Here is a 19487-nt window from a genome sequence, read left to right on the forward strand (position 1 = left end):
ATTAATGCAATTGCAATTGTAATTGCAAATATAGAATATATTTTTTACATCTTTTGCGTCATGCTCGTCCATCTTTTTAAAAAATATTCCACTTAATTCAAGGAATATAAAATATCCTGCACGTTAATAATATTCCGTTTTTTTTTTTTTTTTTTTTTTTTTAAAGTTTGTCATTCTTAAAATTGCGCGATAAATAGGTACCTGATAATTGAAGAACGAAATTGTAGTAGTTTTTTATGCTTTTACAAAAACATGTATAAGAGTACATATTTGTATATATAGGAATGTTTGTTTTTATTTACGTACGTATGTATGTATAATTACGCCATTCCAATTTGTGCATGTACAAACTTAACACGGAATGGGAAAGAATAAAATTTAAGAGGAAATAAAAAGTAAAAAAAAAAAAAATAAAAATAACATTGAGAATATTGAGCTGCTACAAGCAAAATAAAAAACGAACAGGAACAACGCCATAATATAACATAACGTGGAATAAGAATATAATACACTGTGATATGTTGTAATATATCGTAATATGCCATAATATACCTTAATATACCGTAATATATCATAGTAATATACCGTAATATATCGAAATATACCATAATATACTATAATATACCATAATATACTATAATATACCGTAATATATCGAAATATACCATAATATACTGTAATATACCATAATATACCATAATATACTGTAATATACCATAATATACCGTAATATACCATAATATACCGTAATATACCATAATATACCGTAATATACCATAATATACCATAATATACCATAATATACCATAATATACCATAATATACCGTAATGTACCATAATATACCTTAATATAACATAATAGCTGCTTCAAAAATGATGACTAGAAGGAATAAATATACATATAATATGTTTACGGGTTAAATAAAAAAGGGAAAAAAGAAAAAAAATGTTTTCCAATGCTATAAAGCTAGAAAATTTAAATGATTATTACAATGATGCTGAAGAATGCATAAAGCCTTTTTTGTATAAATCACGTATTGTGAATGAACAGGATGTGGAGAAGCCTAATTTAATTATTATTAATAAAAAGAATAGAAACATTAAGAACAAAAGTGGTAGAGATAATGGAAGAGACAGAGGAAGAGACGAAGGAAAAGACGAGGGAAAAAACGAGGGAAAAAACGAAGGAAAAGACAAAAGAAGAGGGGAAATATCTTTAACAGACTGCTTAGCTTGCTCAGGCTGTGTTACTAATGAAGAAACAAATTTCCTTAAAAGTCAAAATTCAATTGAAATTTTGAATAATTTAAATAAAAAAAAAATCAATATAATTTCCTTGTCATTACAAAGTTTAACTGCCTTATCTGTATATTATAATCTACCTCTATCAGTAACTCAAGATAAGCTATGTTTTTTTTTCAAGTCATTAAATTTTGATTATGTGTACGATTCCTCATTAAGTGAATTAATAGCTTTAAATGAGGCTAAGAAGGAATTTGCTGACTTTTTTTTTGCAAACAACAAGGGATTAAGCAAAGGGGCTTCTCCGCACACACTGAAAGAGTCTAGCTGCAATATCAGTGGCAGGGTTAGTGGAACCGAGAAAAGAAAAGAGCCTATAGGAGGGAATAGGAAGAGTCCACATAAAAATATCAATGTAAAGAAAGGAGCGAATAGATATAAATATAAACATAATGATGACAACATTTACAATGGATGGCTAAATGGGAAGAAGACGTATCCATTAATATGCTCTCACTGCAGTGGTAGTGTTATATATGGAGAGAAAAATTTTGATGAGGAATTGTTAAATTCATTTAGCAAGGTTAAAAGTAGTCAAGATATTCAAGGAATTATTTTGAAAATTTTACATGTGCATAATAGTAGTATATATACATTTCCCCTTTTGAAAAATTGTGCTATTCAGAGTTTCTTTAATTCGTATAATTATACTCTGGAACTTATAAATATTTGTAGGAAACATTTTTTAAAAAATCACAATTTATTAAAGAGTGTTAATATATTAACTAGTCAGAATTTATTAACGAGTCAGAATTTATTAACGAGTCAGAATTTATCGGAAAATAACAGTTTATCAAAAGATGATAATGTATCAAAAGATCATAAAGTTTCAAAAAATCATAAAGTTTCAAAAAATCATAATGTATCAAAAGATCATAATGTTTCAAAAGATCATAATGTATCAAAAAATCATAATGTATCAAAAAATCATAATTTATCAAAAAATCATAATTTATCAAAAAATCATAATTTATCAAAAGCGTCTTTAGAAAATAGCACTTGGGCAAATGATGAAGCAGCGGTTGGGGGAATAGGCAATAAGGGTATCTGTCCCCTCTCCATATATGATATCAATCATGTGTATGTGTTATACTGTTTTGACAAAAAATTAGAGGCTCATAGGAATAACCTCCAGGAACAAACATCTGTAGATAAGAGTATGACCACCTTTTTGTCTTATTTCCCCATATACAACAATGCATTAATGACTAATGCAGATGGTACAAATGTGAGTGTAAAAAGAAACCTATACTGTGTGGATGCAGTCTTAACAACAGTAGAACTGGTTGAATTAATAAATAGTATGAACATAAATTTTTATGCTTTACCTCAGTTAAGAATTGATAATATATATACTCTTTTAAAACAAATAGATGAAGGAAAAAAAAAATTTAAAAGAAGTAAGTCTTCACTTGATAAAGAATACAATATATTGGTCGATAAAAATAAAACAAAAGAGCAAAACATGAATAGTATAGAAGTAATAACAGGAAAGGAGCAAATTAATGTATTTGCTACTTGTGTGTATGATAATAAAACAACAAAGAATGGAAATGAATCAGAGTATAATGCAGATTTAGTCAAAAAAGGTCCGGAAGAACAGTTCAATATATTGACACCTTCATCAGAAAAGACAATAATTGAACAACTGCAATCACTTTACAGTGATATAAATTATAATTACTCCATTCGATGTAGTAACAAAAATAATATTTCCATGGGTTATGGAGAAGAAATATTTAAGTTTGTTTGTAAGAATATATTTCATTTTAACATTGATGAAAATAATTTTAATGTGAAATACCAGGACATTGTTGTGCTGTCTCTTTTTGAAAATTTCAGTTGTGTTTTCCGCGTCGTTTTGTCTTATGGCTTTAAGAGTATGTACAATGTTTTAAGAAAATTGAGGGAGTGGAAAGGTGAAAAAGAAGTAGAAAAGGCAGAAGGAAAAGAGGAAGAAGCAAAAGTGAAAGGCAAAGAAAAAATGTATGAAATGAAGATTACGTACAACCTTCAGTTCACGGGAAGAATTGACTACATAGAACTGATGGCATGTGAGAAGGGATGTCTTTTTGGTTGTGCGCAGAACATTTTTTCTGAACGTGTTCATAATTTTCCTACGTGTTCATGCTACAATTTTCGTATTTTTAAAAAAATAGCTGAACAAAAGGTTATCCGGAATTTTGACTTTCTGCTTGCAGATTGTGGTGCAGCAGAAAGGGGGAAAGTTGAAGAAGAAGGAGAAGTGGAAGTGGAGGAAGAAGAAGAGGAGGAAGTGGAGGAAGAAGAAGAGGAGGAAGTGGACATGGGAAAGGAAAAAGACGAAAGACGACAGAAAGAAAAGCAAAAAGAAAAGCGAACGAAGGGGCAACTCGGAGCACTCTGCACCTGTGGCAAGCTTAAATCTCCCCCCATTCCAGAAAATGAAGCATTATACTTTGAAAAAAAGGACAAGGAAAAAATATTTCAAAGGATGTATGACACCATGCATAGTGATAAATACACGTTATATGTAAATTCAAGCAACTGCAGAAATGATCCTACTGTTAACTCTTTTTTAAGGTATATCTTTTCAGCTTTCAACACCGAAACATTCAGTCTATTTAGAGCTATCTTTTCGTCAAAGAAAAAGTTAGATGTGATTAAATGGTGAGGTCATCGAATTTTAAGTTCACTTGCATATTTATGTATGTTAATATTGTACGTTTGCTTTGTGTGCATACATACATGCATACATGCATACATACATGCATACATACATACATGCATACATACATACATGCATACATACATACATGCATACATATGTTTGTATGTATGTTGTATATATTAGACTATGCATTAATATTTAGCTGCCCTTTGCAACCACAATTTCTTATTTTTTGGATTAAGAGCCTTTTATTTTATTCAAAAAAAATTTTTTTTTTCTTTTTTTTGTATTTGTTAATACTTTAAATTTTCCCATACGTTTGCAAATTTGGAGTAACAAGTTTTCTCTTCGTCGCAGGTGTTGCTGGTCTTGCTTTTGCACGTGCATATATGTATGTATGTATGTATGTATATATATATATATATATATATATATATATATATATATATATACATCTGTTTGTGTAATATGTATGCACGATTTTAACGGTTAAACACCATATGGTTTCCTTCACCCTTCCAACAATTTTGAATTGAAAAAAAAAAAAGATAAAATGTAAATCGTGCGCATCTTGGAAACATTTAATGAGGCATATTGTCATTAAAAAAAAAGAATAAAAATATGGAAGAACGGAATAAAATAAAGGAAGAACAGAATAAAAAAAAAAGGAAGAATAGAATAATACGAAATATAGCGAAATGAAAAACAGTGGATTATTTTAATTTAAAATGATTACGCATTTTTCCTTACGAATTAGTGCATACATGTGTGCGTGTATGTGTGTGTACATGTACACATATGTACGTAAGTACATGTATAGTACATAAATACGTACATAGGTACATATATATATAGTACACATACAAATATGCATGCACATTTTAGGCCCCTTTTTGTTTATTATTTTTTTTTTAATTTGCCCAAAAAGAAAAATGAAATGTGGTGAAAAAAAGAAAAAAAAAAAAAAAAAAAAAAAAAAAAAAAAAAAAATAATAAATAAAAAATAAATAAAAAAATAAAAATAACACGATTATGCATGCTTCAGCTGGACATATATACTCACCTCTTTATTTTAGGGAACAGTAACAGAAAAATAAAAGTAAAAAATAAAATTAAACTAATGAAGTAGGGTTTACTTTTATGGATGTTTGTCTAACAGTGTTGTGTTTGTCGTTCTGATTATCATTTTTTTGCCCATTCTGCATATGTGTTTATAAGCTTCACTCGTATTTTGATTTTAATTTCGTTTTAATTTCGTTTTAATTTCATTAGTAATTTCATTCGTAATTTCATTCGTAATCTCATTCGTAATCTCATTCGTAATCTCATTCGTAATCTCATTCGTAATTTCGCTTTTATTCGGATCTGCGCTTCTCTTGCCTCACCATATGCCACTTGATATTTCTCTTCTTTCTCATTTTGTATATCATTCAGTTGTAATTTTCTTCTCATATTATTTGAATTTGTTCTCATCTTCTTGCAATTTTTTTACCATTTTTTGGTCCTAACTCATGAAGAGCAGCAATGCCATTCATCGGCTGAACAGTCTGTTAAAGTGTAAATGCGCGAAGAAGGAAAAAAGAAGGGAAGTAAAGGAGCATGCTAAGCATAGGGAACCGAACGAAATATATATACAAAAGAGCAAATGGATCAATAAAAAATATATTCAAAAAGTAGATAACGAAATTGAAGGGGATTTAATAAATAACAACAGCGATTCGGAAAATAGCAAATTTTGTAAAATAAGGAAGAAATATAATATAGTAAATAAAAAAGATGATATTGAAATTGCTAATTCTTGTAATTTAAAAATTGATCAAAAGTCATGTAAAGTTAAAGGTCAAAATTTATATGAAGGCACAGCGGGAAAACTAAATCATGTGATAATTGATATTTTAAATAAAGCAGGGGAATGTATATATGTAAAGATGTCTACATTTGAAGCTTACGTAAAAAGAAAAGAGGAAGTTGACAAATTAAATTATGTAAAAGTAAATTCACGAGATAAAAATGATGGGTGTGATATATACATACATAATAATCTGTACAATAAATACCTGGAAAAAAAACATAAGTCGTTAATTAATCTTGACTATAACAAGTATAACATTAATGCTAATTTTTCTAATTATAAAAATATAAAAGAAAGAAATAGATGTTGCACCAGTGTGCCTTTTGGGGAGCAGTATTCTGGAAAGCTCGATTGCTCCAGACGTGAGACGCAAAGGCAAGCGATGCAGCATCAGCAGGAGTGCGGACATCCGACCGCTCCACAATATAAACAGCTCCTTAAAGGTGAGTGCAATCTCACGTTTCAAATGCATAACTTAAGAAAAATGCACATGCAGCATGCCGAGGAAGATGGGGAAGACGGGGAAGATGGAATTTTTAAAGGAAAAAAAAATAATACATTCAACGAAAAAACAAATACATTCAACGAAAAAACAAATACATTCAACGAAAAAACAAATACTTTGAACGAAAAAACCAATTACAATGATACAATAACGACAGGGTATGTTTTCGACCCACAGGAGTATGATGAGCAGAGTGCAAAACTAACAGTGGATGGTTCAAAATGTAATGTACGTGATTTAAAAAATGGTAGTTATTTAATATCTTATATTATAAGAAAATGCGGCTATTACTACTTGTCCATATTTCACAATAAAAGGCCGGTAGCAGACTCTCCCTACCTTATTTATATAAAACCTGCAGAAGCTTACGCTCCTAACTGCGTTCTGTATAAAGGTGTTAACGACAGGATCGTGGTACCACGTGCCAAGGGACAGGAAAAGCAGCAAAGGGTAAAGCAGAGAAGGGTAAAACAGCGAAGGGAAAAGCAGCAAAAGAGGGAAATACAGAATGAAAGGAGCTTAACTCGTATATATAACAACTCCTTGCGTGAAGATGTGTTCAACTTGAGTTCGTCAGACTCGGAATTGAAATCAAGTAGCTCTCATAGCAGCAACACAGGCTATAGCAGCATGTACAGTGAATCCTGCAGTGACAATGGTAAGACAATTTACTCTTCCTCTGATAGTGCATTCTTTAAAGAAAGTGGAAGTAGAAGTGGAAGTAGAAGTGGAAGTAGAAGTGGAAGTAGAAGTGGAAGTAGAAGTGGAAGTAGAAGTGGAAGTAGAAGTGGGAGTAGAAGTGGAAGTAGAAGTGGAAGCAGAAGTGGGAGTAGAAGTGGAAGCAGAAGTGGGAGTAGAAGTGGGAGTGAAAGCGAAAGTGATCATTTTAACCATCCTGACCACCATGTGCACATTTTAAAATTGGAAGACGAGGATGAGGAAAGAAAGAACTTTAACAATTTCTTTATTCAGAGTTATGATGCTTATAAAAATAAAATCTGCGAAGGGAATGACAAGTATGAGATAACGAGCCTTGGGGGCATTAAAATAATAAAAATAAATGATTTAAAGAATGGTATATATGAAGTTATATACAAATATGTAAGTAGTAATGACAATGGGTATTACTCCAGGTCATATAAAAGAGATAATAATTTTGGTAATTACAATAGAACATATAGAGAAGTTAAGGTAACCTTAAACGGATTACATGTAAAAGGATCTCCATTCAAAATAGTCTTAAAAAAGGATAAACAGTTGGCTTATTTGAGCAAGATAAAAAATTTACTACCAATTGATGAAATTAATATTTCGAATCCCACTGAAAGTATGCATAATATTATTAGTGCATACAAATATATAAAGAATAATTACTTGGACGATGAAAATGTAATAAAAAAAAAAATCCCAAAGAATCATTTTATGAGTGTACATACATATTATGAAGATAGAAAATTAAAAAAAATTTTAAAAAAAATAGACAAAAATATTATATCTCTTATGACCATACCTATGAAACAACAAATTTTTAATTATATAAAATATATGAACGAGGACAGGAAAATAATAAAATTAAAAAAGATTTTATTTAAAGAACTTGTAGTTGCTTTAAGTAAGATGATAAATTGTGCTAATAAATACTATGAAGATGTTGAAGAAGACAAAAATAAATTGCTACAAGAGAGACAGGTGCAAGATGATACTGTCAAAGAAACTAACTTAATGTATGAGTCATTAAAGGGGAAAAATATTCATACCTTGCCATTCGACTTTGGAATTAAAGATATGAAAATATATGAAGAAAATTTGAGTAATAAAAAAAAAGAATTATTAGATAAGCAAAACCAATTGGTGGAAAAGTACAAAGCTATTAAAAATAAAGAGAAAAGATTCTTAGAAGACAGGCAACAAGTAACCAACCTATTGGCAAACAAATACGAACTCCATCAAACAACATATGATTGCTCTAAAATGGCTTTAATCCAAACAAACAATAACTTGAAGAAGATTACTATTGACGCTATTAAAAAGACGAGCACACGGGAAAAGCAGCTCTTAACGGCCAGGGGAAACAGCACCCTTCAAGGAGGTGTACCCATCGCTCAAGAGGGAGATTGAGCAACGTGCTGAATTAGCGGTACGTATGAATAATCGGTGTGTGCGTGTATTTGTACACCTTTTAGGCGAATCCGAGGGGCTTCTAACGCAATAAGGAAAACATACCTGAGTATAACCTCGTTTAAGCTACTACTCATCTGATAAAATAACTTTTTTCTTCATACGGGAAACACTAAGAAGGTTACCACTGCATGCACAGAATATAGTTAGTTCGCTACGATTGAAGACATTTTTTTTTTTTTTTTTTTTTTTTTTTTTTCTCTTATATGCATGCATATATACATATATATAAATGCCTTTTTAATTACTCGTGGGGAGTTTCTAGAAAGTGCGTTCCCCAAAGTTCAGAATTTTGCAATTTTTGCTTTATGCAATTTTTTCCTTTTTTTTTTTTGTTTTTTCGTTATCTCTTTCTTTTTTTTTTGTATTTTCGTTATCTCCTTTTTTTTTTTTTTTTTTTTTTTTTTTTTTTTTTTTTTTTTTTTTTTTTTTTTTTTTTTTTTTTTTTTTTTTTTTTTTTGTTTTTTTCGTTAATTTTCTATTTTGTTGATTTATCTTCCCCTTGCCAATTTAATATGTACCTCGAAAACGCCTTCACTAAATGAAAAAAATTTTAAGAGGGAAGAGTAAATCATGTTTGTGAACTGCATGGTAATACAAATTTTTTAATCATAAAAGGGATGCACTGTTCGTAAGAATTATATTATAACGCATAATAAATACAAGGTAAAGAGAATGAAGTGGGATCTAATAAAATAACCTCCATTTTGTCGTAATCCGTACAGCTACGACGGGTCCGCATAGGGTGGAAGAATGAGGGGGGGGAGGGCAATTGTGCTGTATATTTGCCCATACAAGTACATATGCAGTTGTGTGTATGTGTATGTATGTACATATATATATGTATACATGCAAACGGGTAAATGCGAGAATATTAGGCTTGTTGACCGAATGAACCACAGCAAGCTTCCGCATGATATATATTTATATATATATATATATATATATATATATATATATATATATGAGTGACCATATACGTTAATGTAAGTAGCACTATTTAACTACTTCTACTTTATAAAAAATATATATAAAAGAAAAAAATGAAAAAAAGCTGCAATATCCCCAAGGTATTAAGAAATGTGGACTATGCCTTATATTTAGTTACGGACGATAAATTTTTAAAAGATAAGGAAAATGTATGTGAAAAGTTTATCAACAAAGTGAGGGAGGGAATCATGGGAGGAGTGGGGTTGGTACAACTCAGATTAAAAAGCTCAGATGATTTATATTTTTATAATATGGCATTAAAAATGAAAAGTATATTACGTAAATATAACATTCCACTAATAATAAATAATAGAGTTGATATATGTTTAGGTGTAGGAGCAGATGGAGTACATGTAGGTAAAGCAGACATCCCAATAAACATTGCAAGAAATATTTTAGGCGAAAAAAAAATTATCGGAGCAACTATAAATTTCAGCAGTGAAAAGGATATTGAAATGGCAATAAATAATAATGTAGATTATATAGCTCATGAACATACATTATATGAGTCGAGTACAAAACGAACTGTGACATCATATGAACATGGAATAAAGGAACAAATAAATATATTACATAATAATATAAAATATCTTCAAAAAAAAGGGAAAATTTGTAAGAATGTTTATCCGATAACCACTCCTCCTATTATATTAATTGGAGGTATTAATACAAATAACATAAAAGAAACCATGTCATCTTTTCACGACACATGTGAAGGTGTTGCTGTTGTTTCAAATATCATCAGTGAACAAGCTAACCCATTTTTAAATGCTCTAAAATTAAAATTTGTTGTAAATAAATATAAATGTAGTTACAGTATTGCCTTTGTCAATCTGTTTAGTAGTTGTTTGCGTTATTTATTTTATAATCGATTAGAGAAAGTGGAAGGTGGAATGAATATTACGAATAACCTTTTCCATGATGATGGACATAATAATAAACATCATATGAACTATCAGCAGCTAGCCACAAACATGAAGGTACAAAAAAATGTGCACTATTTTTTTTTAAATAACCTTGACCTTCCAATCGTTGAATTAAATCACTCGATTGATATTAGTAACAAAATAAAAATGTTCCTTCTTCATTCGAAATATTTAAATTCCAATAAGGACAATTCTTCGCCTCACACTTTGCCTCAATTAAACAGTGCGAATCATGACCACTGTAAACGTGTGCATAATTTTATGACAAAAATTAAAAAGGAAAAGATCTTAAATAATATATTTATATTTATTGGAGAGAAAATGTATGCAATATTTAAGAAGCATTTCTCATCAACATTTTTTAAGTTAAATTATTTTTTTCTTATAACCAAAAATCCTCAACTTAATTTAGGCTCCTTTAAATTATTTGAATGTGATATAGAAAACGTTTCCATAAAATATAAGCAGAATTTTATTATTATAATTTTAAAAAGAAGCAATTTTAATGATAGTAAAATTGCAAAATTGGGTTTTTACTTATCATATTTTTTAATTGTACAAGAGAATATTACACCAGAATTTTTATCACGAATTGTGAGTGAACGGAAAGATGAAGACTGCGAAGAGCAACTGCTAAAATTTATTGCCGCTGTCAGGATATCTTTTGAAATTTTAGCAAATGAACACTTACCAGCTGAGGAGCTCATCTTTTAGGCGGGAATGTGCACATACACAAGTATACATGATACGCATGATACATGTGGTTTGTGCTGAATATGTGTGTGTGTGTGTGTATACATATTTATATATGCATAGCGACATTGGTAGAGACTGTATGTGAATGTATATATATGTATATTATATACTCGTGTGTGTATATTTATCCTTCCTGCGAGCGCGCTCCTCTTCCTTTTTTGATTTAAACTCCCCCTGATTGTGCGCAAAAACTTTTACACCATTAGAGATATAAGAATAATTTGATAGAGAGTATTTAAGCGCCTATTATTTGTAAGAGAAGTAACAATAAATTTTAAAAATTTTTTAAAAATATTATTTTAGTTCTAGCGCGAGATTTGTTCTACAAAAGATTTTATTTTAGTTCTAGCGCGAGATTTGTTCTACAAAAAATTTTATTTTTTTTCTTTATCCTTTCCTTTTTTTTCCTTTTCCGTATTTTTTCATTTCCGTTTTTTTTCATTTCCGTTTTTTTTCATTTCCGTTTTTTTTCATTTCCGTTTTTTTTTCATTTCCGTTTTTTTTCATTTCCATTTTTTTTTCTTTTTCCTTCTTTGTTTAAAAAGTGAAGTCATTTTTTTTTTTTTTTTTTTCTTCACCTTTTTACTGATTTGGTACCACTGTTTATATTTCACTAACTTGGAAATTTTTTTTTTTATGGAAAAAGTGGCGATGTATTATGAACAGTTAATAAAAGAAAAATAATAATAAAATAAAGTGCCCTATTTTTTTTTTTTTTTTTTATATTTTAACGATCTAATGGCTTTTTGGAAGCATCTTATAGCCAAAAAAAGCTGTAAAAAAAAAAAAAAAAAAATAAGCAAGGTAAAATGCGAACAAACAGCTAAACAAACTAAGTAGCAAAATAAATATAACCAACATGTTTATGTAGCAACATACATTCAATGTAAACTTATTAAAAAGAGGGGGCACTCAAGCTTTATAGGAACACCGTTTACAAGTTAGTATAATCTTTCATGTTGTCACTGTTATTTGTCATTGCTAAAATTGCTGTTCCTTCTACTTCTACCATTGTGTATACATATATATTTATTCATTTAATTAACGTATATTTATTTTCATCCTTTTTTTGTTGTATATGTGTATAAATATACACACAACCGCCCTTCCCGAACAACGACAAAAATCGCCAAACAAATGCACATTGTTTTTTTTTATGTACCTCTTCACACACTATAAATAAATAAATATATATATATATATATATATTAATTTTTTTTTTTTTTTTTTTAATTTCCGTTAACCTTGTGCTTTTATCTTAATGAGGAAATAATTTCCTTTTCAATGAAAACGTTTTAAATGTTACAACACTGTGATCTATAGAACAAAAAAAAAAAATTAAAAGAAAAATGAAAAAATAAAAAATAAAAAATAAAAAAAAAAAAGAAAAAAGAAAAAAGAAAAAAGCAAGCATAAATAAAGAATAAATTGAGGGAAAAAGGTGAGTCACAATAAAGCGTAAATCGAGGGAAAAAGGTGAGTCACAATAAAGCATAAATTGAGGGAAAAAGGTGAGTCACAATAAAGCATAAATTGAGGGAAAAAGGTGAGTCACAATAAAGCATAAATTGAGGGGAAAAGGTGAGTCAAAAAAAGGAGAAAGTACAGTTTTTATTCGTTTGAAGTATTTTTCTCATTTCTAGCCATTTTATTTTGTTTAACTTATTTAACGTACAAGTTTGTTCTGTGTATTGTACTTGTTGCTTTATGCTATTCTAAATTTGTGTGTGCTTTTTATACGTATATATTATAATGAATAACAATTTTGAAGAACCGAATTTTAAAGAAGGGGATTTGGTTTGGTGTATGAACACCCCTTCTACTCCAGAAAAGAATGATGTGCCCTATACATTATGTCGTGTAGTTGGAAAAATAAAAAATAATGATAGTGATGGTGATAATGGTCGTAATAATCATAATGATGGTAATGATGATAATAGTGGAAATGGTGATAATAATGGTAACGATAGTAGTGATGGGAATAAAGGTAGTAACTGCGATGAACAAATGATTCTATCTAAACACAACGATTGCAGTGGGAACACGTTTCCGAGTGATCCGAAGGGTTTATACAAAGCAAACAATTTATTTTTATTAAATCAAAAGGATATGCTAAAATTAAAATATATTAATGAACCAGCAATTTTGAATCATTTACACGAGAGATTTAAAAATAAAAAATATTATACTAAAATGGGCCCATTGTTACTTTTTATTAACCCACAAATAAATATTAACATAAATAATGAGGAAACTATTCGTAAATATAGATTCACAGAAACATTAGATGACTTAAATTTAAACGAATACCATGTTGCAAGCAACGCCATGAGGAACCTAAATTCGTTAAAGAGAAATCAGTCTATTATTATCACTGGTGAATCAGGGTCAGGAAAAAGTGAAATATCAAAGAATATTATAAATTTTCTTTCTTATACTGTAAAAAGGAGAAAGAAGGGAAAAGGCACGCTAGCAGCAGTAGATACAAGTGAGGAAGCAGAAATAGAAGCAAAAGAGGAAGTACAAGTAGCACCAGAAGCGGAAGAAGCAGTAAAGGTAGAAACAACAACGAACGAAACAGCAGTAATAGATACAGAAAAAACAACAGACACAGAAGCAGTAATAGATGCAGCAACAGACGCAGAAGCAGCAAAGGGTGGTGCTGACGCAAAGTGCGTTATTTCGAAATTGATAAAACATGCAGATGTTCTCATAGAAGCGTTCGGAAATGCGCGAACGGAGAAGAATGGAAACTCGAGCAGATTTTCAAAATTCTGTACAGTACATATAGACAGAGAGGAAAGGATAAAATCTGTGCACATGAAAAAATTTTTATTCGATAAAGGGCGTTTGACAAATAGAAGAGCAAACGAAAGCTCGTTTAACATATTTTATTATATTATAAATGGATCAAGTGAAAAATTTAAGAACATGTATTTTTTGAAAAATGTGCAAGATTATAACATATTAAAAAATGAGGGCAATATTGAAAAATCAATAGATTATTCAACTAAATTTTTAGAATTACTAAAATCTTTAAATTATATATTTGATGACGATAAGGAAATAGACTTTATTTTTTCAGTACTTTCAGCATTACTATTATTAGGAAATGTGGAGAGCGTAAGAACACTAGCTCGTAAGTCAATATTTCGTAAAAGTTTCTTATGTGAAAGTTCTCCTAATTATGAAGAATTACAGAAAAATTTAGAAAATTCTAGCGATGATTTACAAATAGATAGTAATACTAAATCCTTTTTAATTGCATGCAAACTACTTAATATTGATGCTGAAGAGTTGGTAAAATATTTCACAACGAATTATCTATTTAATGATGTAATACTTATGAAAATTCATAATGAAATGAAAATTCATAAAAAAATAGAAAATTTTATTAAGACATGTTATGAAGAATTATTCAATTGGGTGTTACATAAAATTAATAATAAATGCACAAATGGGATAAAGGAAGAAATAGGAAAAAATGATAATTATATAAATATACTAGATTTAATACACTTTGAAAATTTCCGTGAGCAGAACTCCTTATATGAGTTGTTAGTAAATACAAGTAGTGAAGCTGTGCAAAAAATGCAGATAGATTTCTTATATAAACGAAGGACACAGGAATTACAAGAAGAGGGAATAGAACTGTTCTATGATATATCAAGTATAGACAATGAAAAATTATATAATTCGCTAGTGCAAGGGGAACAAACAACATCTTCTCTATTTTCCTACTTAGAAAGTGTTTCAACTAAAAAATTATTTAACAAGAGCAATTTACACATCTCTGTAGTTAACGCATTTAGGAATAATAAATTTATAAAAAAGGACTATAATTGTTGTGATGGTAGTAATGATTATAACGATGACGATAAGGATGATGATAATCATTACAATAATGATAATGATAATGATAATGATAATGATAATGATAATGATAACGATAACGATAACGATAATGATAACCATAGCGAAAATCCATCAGAGTTGAATAAAAAAGCATTCGTTGTCGTACATTCGGGCGGAGAAGTTCTTTACCACACTGAGAACTTTATAGATACTAACATCGAAATTTTAACAAATAGATTTATTGACTTAGTTAAAAAGTCGGGAAATGTGTACATGCAACAACTTTGTACTGCCTTTAAATATGATGACAATGGTAACATAGTGGAGGAAAAAAGAAGGTATAGTATTCAGTCTGCTCTAAAATTATTTAGAAGGAAATATGATACTAAAAATCAAATGGCTGTTACAGTGCTGAGAAATAATTTACTTGAATTATCTAAAATGCAAGAGAACACCTTTTGTCATTTTATTATGTGCATAAAATCTAATAGTGGTAATAAGGATTTATATTCCTTTGACACAAGGATGGTCTTAAAACAGATAACGTATTTTCACATTGTGCACATGGGGCAGCTGAAAGGCCGCTATTTTCCCCACTCATTTCGTTTTTCTGAATTCTTGTCTATTTTCAACCTGAAGAAAGGTGGAGGAGAAGGGGGAGACTCAGTCACGACTAATACAGCTATCGGCTTAGCCAGAGGCAATCGCAACAATGGAGATGTGGATGAATATATTGAACAGGAAGACGATGTAAAGAGGGGGGTGTATAACAAAGAGGTCGGTAACAATAAGCTTGACATGGAAGTGGAGGATATGAAAGTGATGGAAGACTTGCAAGAGGAGAGGGATAACAAAATGATCTATGGAGATGAGGCCGATGGCAAAGAGGAGGCACACAATGAAGGGTTAGAAAGGGAAGAGGTTCAGAATTTGTTGAAGTCTTACAACATAAGTAGGAAGGAATGGATATTAGGAGAGAGTAAAGTTTTTATGAGCGATGTTTCACTCAAAATATTAATTAATCATAGATTTCCAAAGTTACCGGAATTGTTAAAAAATGGAGAAGATGAGGAGGAAAACTTGATTGATGATGAGGAAAATCCATGGAAGAATGAAGCAAAAGAGAGGACGATGTACTTAGACTGTGTGAAGTTAAATAAAAAACGCGACAGAAAGGAGGTAAAAGAAGAGGGACAAACAGAGATTGAAATGGAAATGGAAGGAGATAGGGAAATGGAAATGGAAAGGGAAAGTGAAATGGAAAGGGAAAGTGAAATGGAAAGGGAAAGTGAAATGGAAAGGGAAAGGGAAATGGAAATGGAAAGGGAAAGTGAAATGGAAAGGGAAAGTGAAATGGATATGGAAAGAGACAGGGAAAGGGAGAAAAGAGATTTATATGCCTATTCACTGAAAGGTACAAGAGAACTGAATAATGAAAAACAGAGATACGAGGATGACGAAGAGTTCAACGAAGAAGAAATAACCAGTGAACAGGAGGAAGAATTCGAAGTAGCCGATTTAAAAAAAATTGATGAGTATCATAACTATGATGGTGTAAATGAAGATGACCCTGTTCTACGTTCGAATAATGAAATTTGCAAGGAAGGGGAAGAAGAAAATCGTGAACTTGTTGAACCTACTGACAAAGAGGTTAATAAATCATTTGAAGTAATAGAATCAAATAATAAGGAAACGAAAATAGAAGAAAATAAAGGAGAAGACTCCCTTGAGGATTACGAAATGATGAACCTAGTCCATAGTGAAACTATTTTTAAAAATAGATTAGATGAACTAAATGACGATTTGAAAAAGTTCAACCCCATAATTAGTCATGTGCAGAAAGATAATGTGTATAATAAAGGAATAGAAAATCCATATAGTAAAAAATATATGCAAAGTACCATAAATGAAAAAAGCGACAATGAAGAGGAGAATGGTAAGCAAGATGAGGAGAAGTCTGGCAATACACATTCGGGAGAAGTCAAGGGTGAAAAATCAGCCGAAAATGAGGAGAGAAATGAACAGCAAAATGAAATGCAGAATGAACAACAGAATGAAGGGGAAGAGGGGGAAAAGGAAGGACACGTGAATGGAGCCGAAATGGGCGAGGATGATCCTAACAAGAATGAAGCAAAAAAAGGGGAGAAAAAGAAAAAAAAGAAAAGAAGAAGAAAGAAGAAAAGAAGTTCATTAACAAGTAGAAAGGAGGAGGAGGAGGAGGAGGAGGAGGCGGATCAGGAAAATAGGGCAGACGTGAACGAAGAAAAGGTAAAAGGAGAGGAGGGAGGAGATGATAAAGAAGAGATGAAGGAAGAGCAGAACGACCTGGATGAGATTAACAAAGAGAAGAACGACCTGGATGAGAGTAACAAAGAGAAGAACGATCTGGATGAGAGTAACAAAGAGCAGAACGACCTGGGTGAGAGTAACAAAGAGCAGAACGACCTGGGTGAGAGTAACAAAGAGCAGAACGACCTGGGTGAGGGCAAAGACGAGAAGAGCGACTTGGGTGAGAGTAACAAAGAGAAGAACTACTTGAGTGAGGGTAAAGACGAGAAGAGCGACTTGGGTGAAGTTAAAGCAGAAGTGAGCTGCCTGGGTGAACATACATTAAGCAAAAATGATACAGATAATGAAGGAATGAAGGAGAAAGAGGTACACGAAGTAGAAGAAGTGCATGAAGCAGACGCACAAGCAGATCACAGAAAGGATGAAGATGAGAATGGAGAAGATGTGAGGGATGGAGAGGCAGAGAATAATGAGAAAAAGGTGGAAGAAGTTGCTGAAGGTAAGATAAGAGAGTTAGATGACAACGAAGAAAACATGGAGGAGGATGAGGAGGAAAATATTAAAACAGATGAAATGGTGGAATTTATAGCAAAGGAACATGAAATGGAGGAAGAGCAGGAAGAGAGATTAGAGGAAGAAATAGTAAAGGGAGAGGAAAGAACAAAGAAGGATGAAATGGAAAGTGAAAAATCGCAGGAGTATATAATGGGAAGTGAAAAATCGCAGGAGGATATAATGGGAAGTGAAAAATCGCAGGAGGATATAATGGGAAGTGAAAAATCGCAGGATGATATAATGGAAATGGACAGATCACAAGAGAATGTAATGGAAATGGACAGATCACAAGAGAATGTAATAGAAATGGACATATCACAAGAAGATGTAATGGAAATGGACAGATCACAAGAAGATGTAATGGAAATGGACAGATCACAAGAGGATGTAATGGAGGAGGGAGATGGAAAAGAAGAAGATGATGCAGACAATAATGAGAAAAAAATGAACGATTTAACACAGCAAGAGGATATGAACATGTCGAATGAGGATACGAAAAATATGTTTGATGAAGACCCTGTTGATGAAAATTACATAGGTTACAATATAAACTGTTTTAAAGGTGTCCTGCCAACAAAGATAAAAAAAAACATGAATAAATTATTAAGTCATAAAAGTGAAGAGATAAATTATATTAAGCGTATGTTGGACTGTTATGATTGTACACAGGATGGCATATATGAACATTGTATTATTGAAACAAATTATGGAAATAATATTATAGAAGGAGAAGAATTAGGATTATATAATAATGCAGATTTAAAAAACCCTAGGAAAAAAAATGACTTACTTAGTCATCTAAATGATATATACATATGTCAAGCAAATGAAAAGAAGCACTTAATGACTATATTAAAAAAAATGGTATCAACAATAGAAATGGTACATGGAAGAAAATGGAATATCTTTTTATGCTCGTGTGAGTATTATTTTAAATCTTTTGTAGCTAATGAAGATAAATTAATATTGGATCAACCAAATAGTAGTGATACATTGAAAAATAAATTATTATATAATGAAGAATGTAATTATCACAACAATGAAAATGAAGAAGTTCATAAACATAATTGTAGTCCAATCGTAGAATATTTAACTCTACCAACAAACAAAGATACACATGAAATTTCTATTTCTAATAATGCTGATAAGAAATATATAAAAGATAATTATAATATCTTATGTTTTAGATCTAGAAATACTACTAAGTTAGATTTTATGAATTCTAAAGCTTTTTATGAATCGATACATTATAAAAAGGTACGAACAAAAAATATAACACATGTACATACTGATTTTTCTTATATGGATGATAAAATGAAATGTAATTTTAAACAACATGTTATAAATGAATTTATTAATAATCCTAATATTACTATGGAAGATATAGGAGATAGTCTCTTAAGCTTAGCTACTCACTTTTATCATGATAAAAAAGGGACTTGGTGTGTTTTCGTTTCTAAGAGGAAAGCTTTTACTGGTGTTGTAAATATTGTGAAAAATAGATATCTCAGAATGACTGCTAAGAATGGAAATAGACGTTACAACATCGTCTTGTTTGAGACGCCGGTTTAGGGGTCCGCCCGGGCGCGAATTGCTATCGACATATATATGTGTACATATTATATACG

The 19487-nt window shown here is 30.6% G+C and overlaps 4 protein-coding genes across 4 annotated transcripts; all 4 read left to right on the top strand.

Moving 5' to 3' along the window:
• Positions 1–947: 947 nt before the first annotated feature.
• MKS88_003827 (cytosolic Fe-S cluster assembly factor NAR1) lies at positions 948–3956 on the top strand (the record flags this gene model as incomplete). The annotated part of the gene is made up of 1 exon (XM_067216956.1): positions 948–3956. One exon carries the CDS (start codon positions 948–950, stop codon positions 3954–3956), a length of 3009 nt encoding a protein of 1002 aa, XP_067072638.1.
• Positions 3957–5464: 1508 nt separating this feature from the next.
• Positions 5465–8428, top strand: MKS88_003828 (filamin domain-containing protein; the record flags this gene model as incomplete). Its single annotated transcript, XM_067216957.1, has 1 exon — positions 5465–8428. The coding sequence occupies one exon, from the start codon at positions 5465–5467 to the stop codon at positions 8426–8428; it is 2964 nt and encodes a 987-aa protein (XP_067072639.1).
• A 1103-nt stretch (positions 8429–9531) lies between these two features.
• On the top strand, positions 9532–11118 carry MKS88_003829 (thiamine-phosphate synthase; the record flags this gene model as incomplete). Its single annotated transcript, XM_067216958.1, has 1 exon — positions 9532–11118. The coding sequence occupies one exon, from the start codon at positions 9532–9534 to the stop codon at positions 11116–11118; it is 1587 nt and encodes a 528-aa protein (XP_067072640.1).
• Positions 11119–12912: 1794 nt separating this feature from the next.
• On the top strand, positions 12913–19431 carry MKS88_003830 (myosin E; the record flags this gene model as incomplete). Its single annotated transcript, XM_067216959.1, has 1 exon — positions 12913–19431. The coding sequence occupies one exon, from the start codon at positions 12913–12915 to the stop codon at positions 19429–19431; it is 6519 nt and encodes a 2172-aa protein (XP_067072641.1).
• Between the last annotated feature and the right edge of the window lie 56 nt (positions 19432–19487).

The sequence above is a fragment of the Plasmodium brasilianum genome, chromosome 11 (assembly GCF_023973825.1).
Source record: "Plasmodium brasilianum strain Bolivian I chromosome 11, whole genome shotgun sequence".
Taxonomy (NCBI): Eukaryota; Apicomplexa; class Aconoidasida; order Haemosporida; family Plasmodiidae; genus Plasmodium; species Plasmodium brasilianum.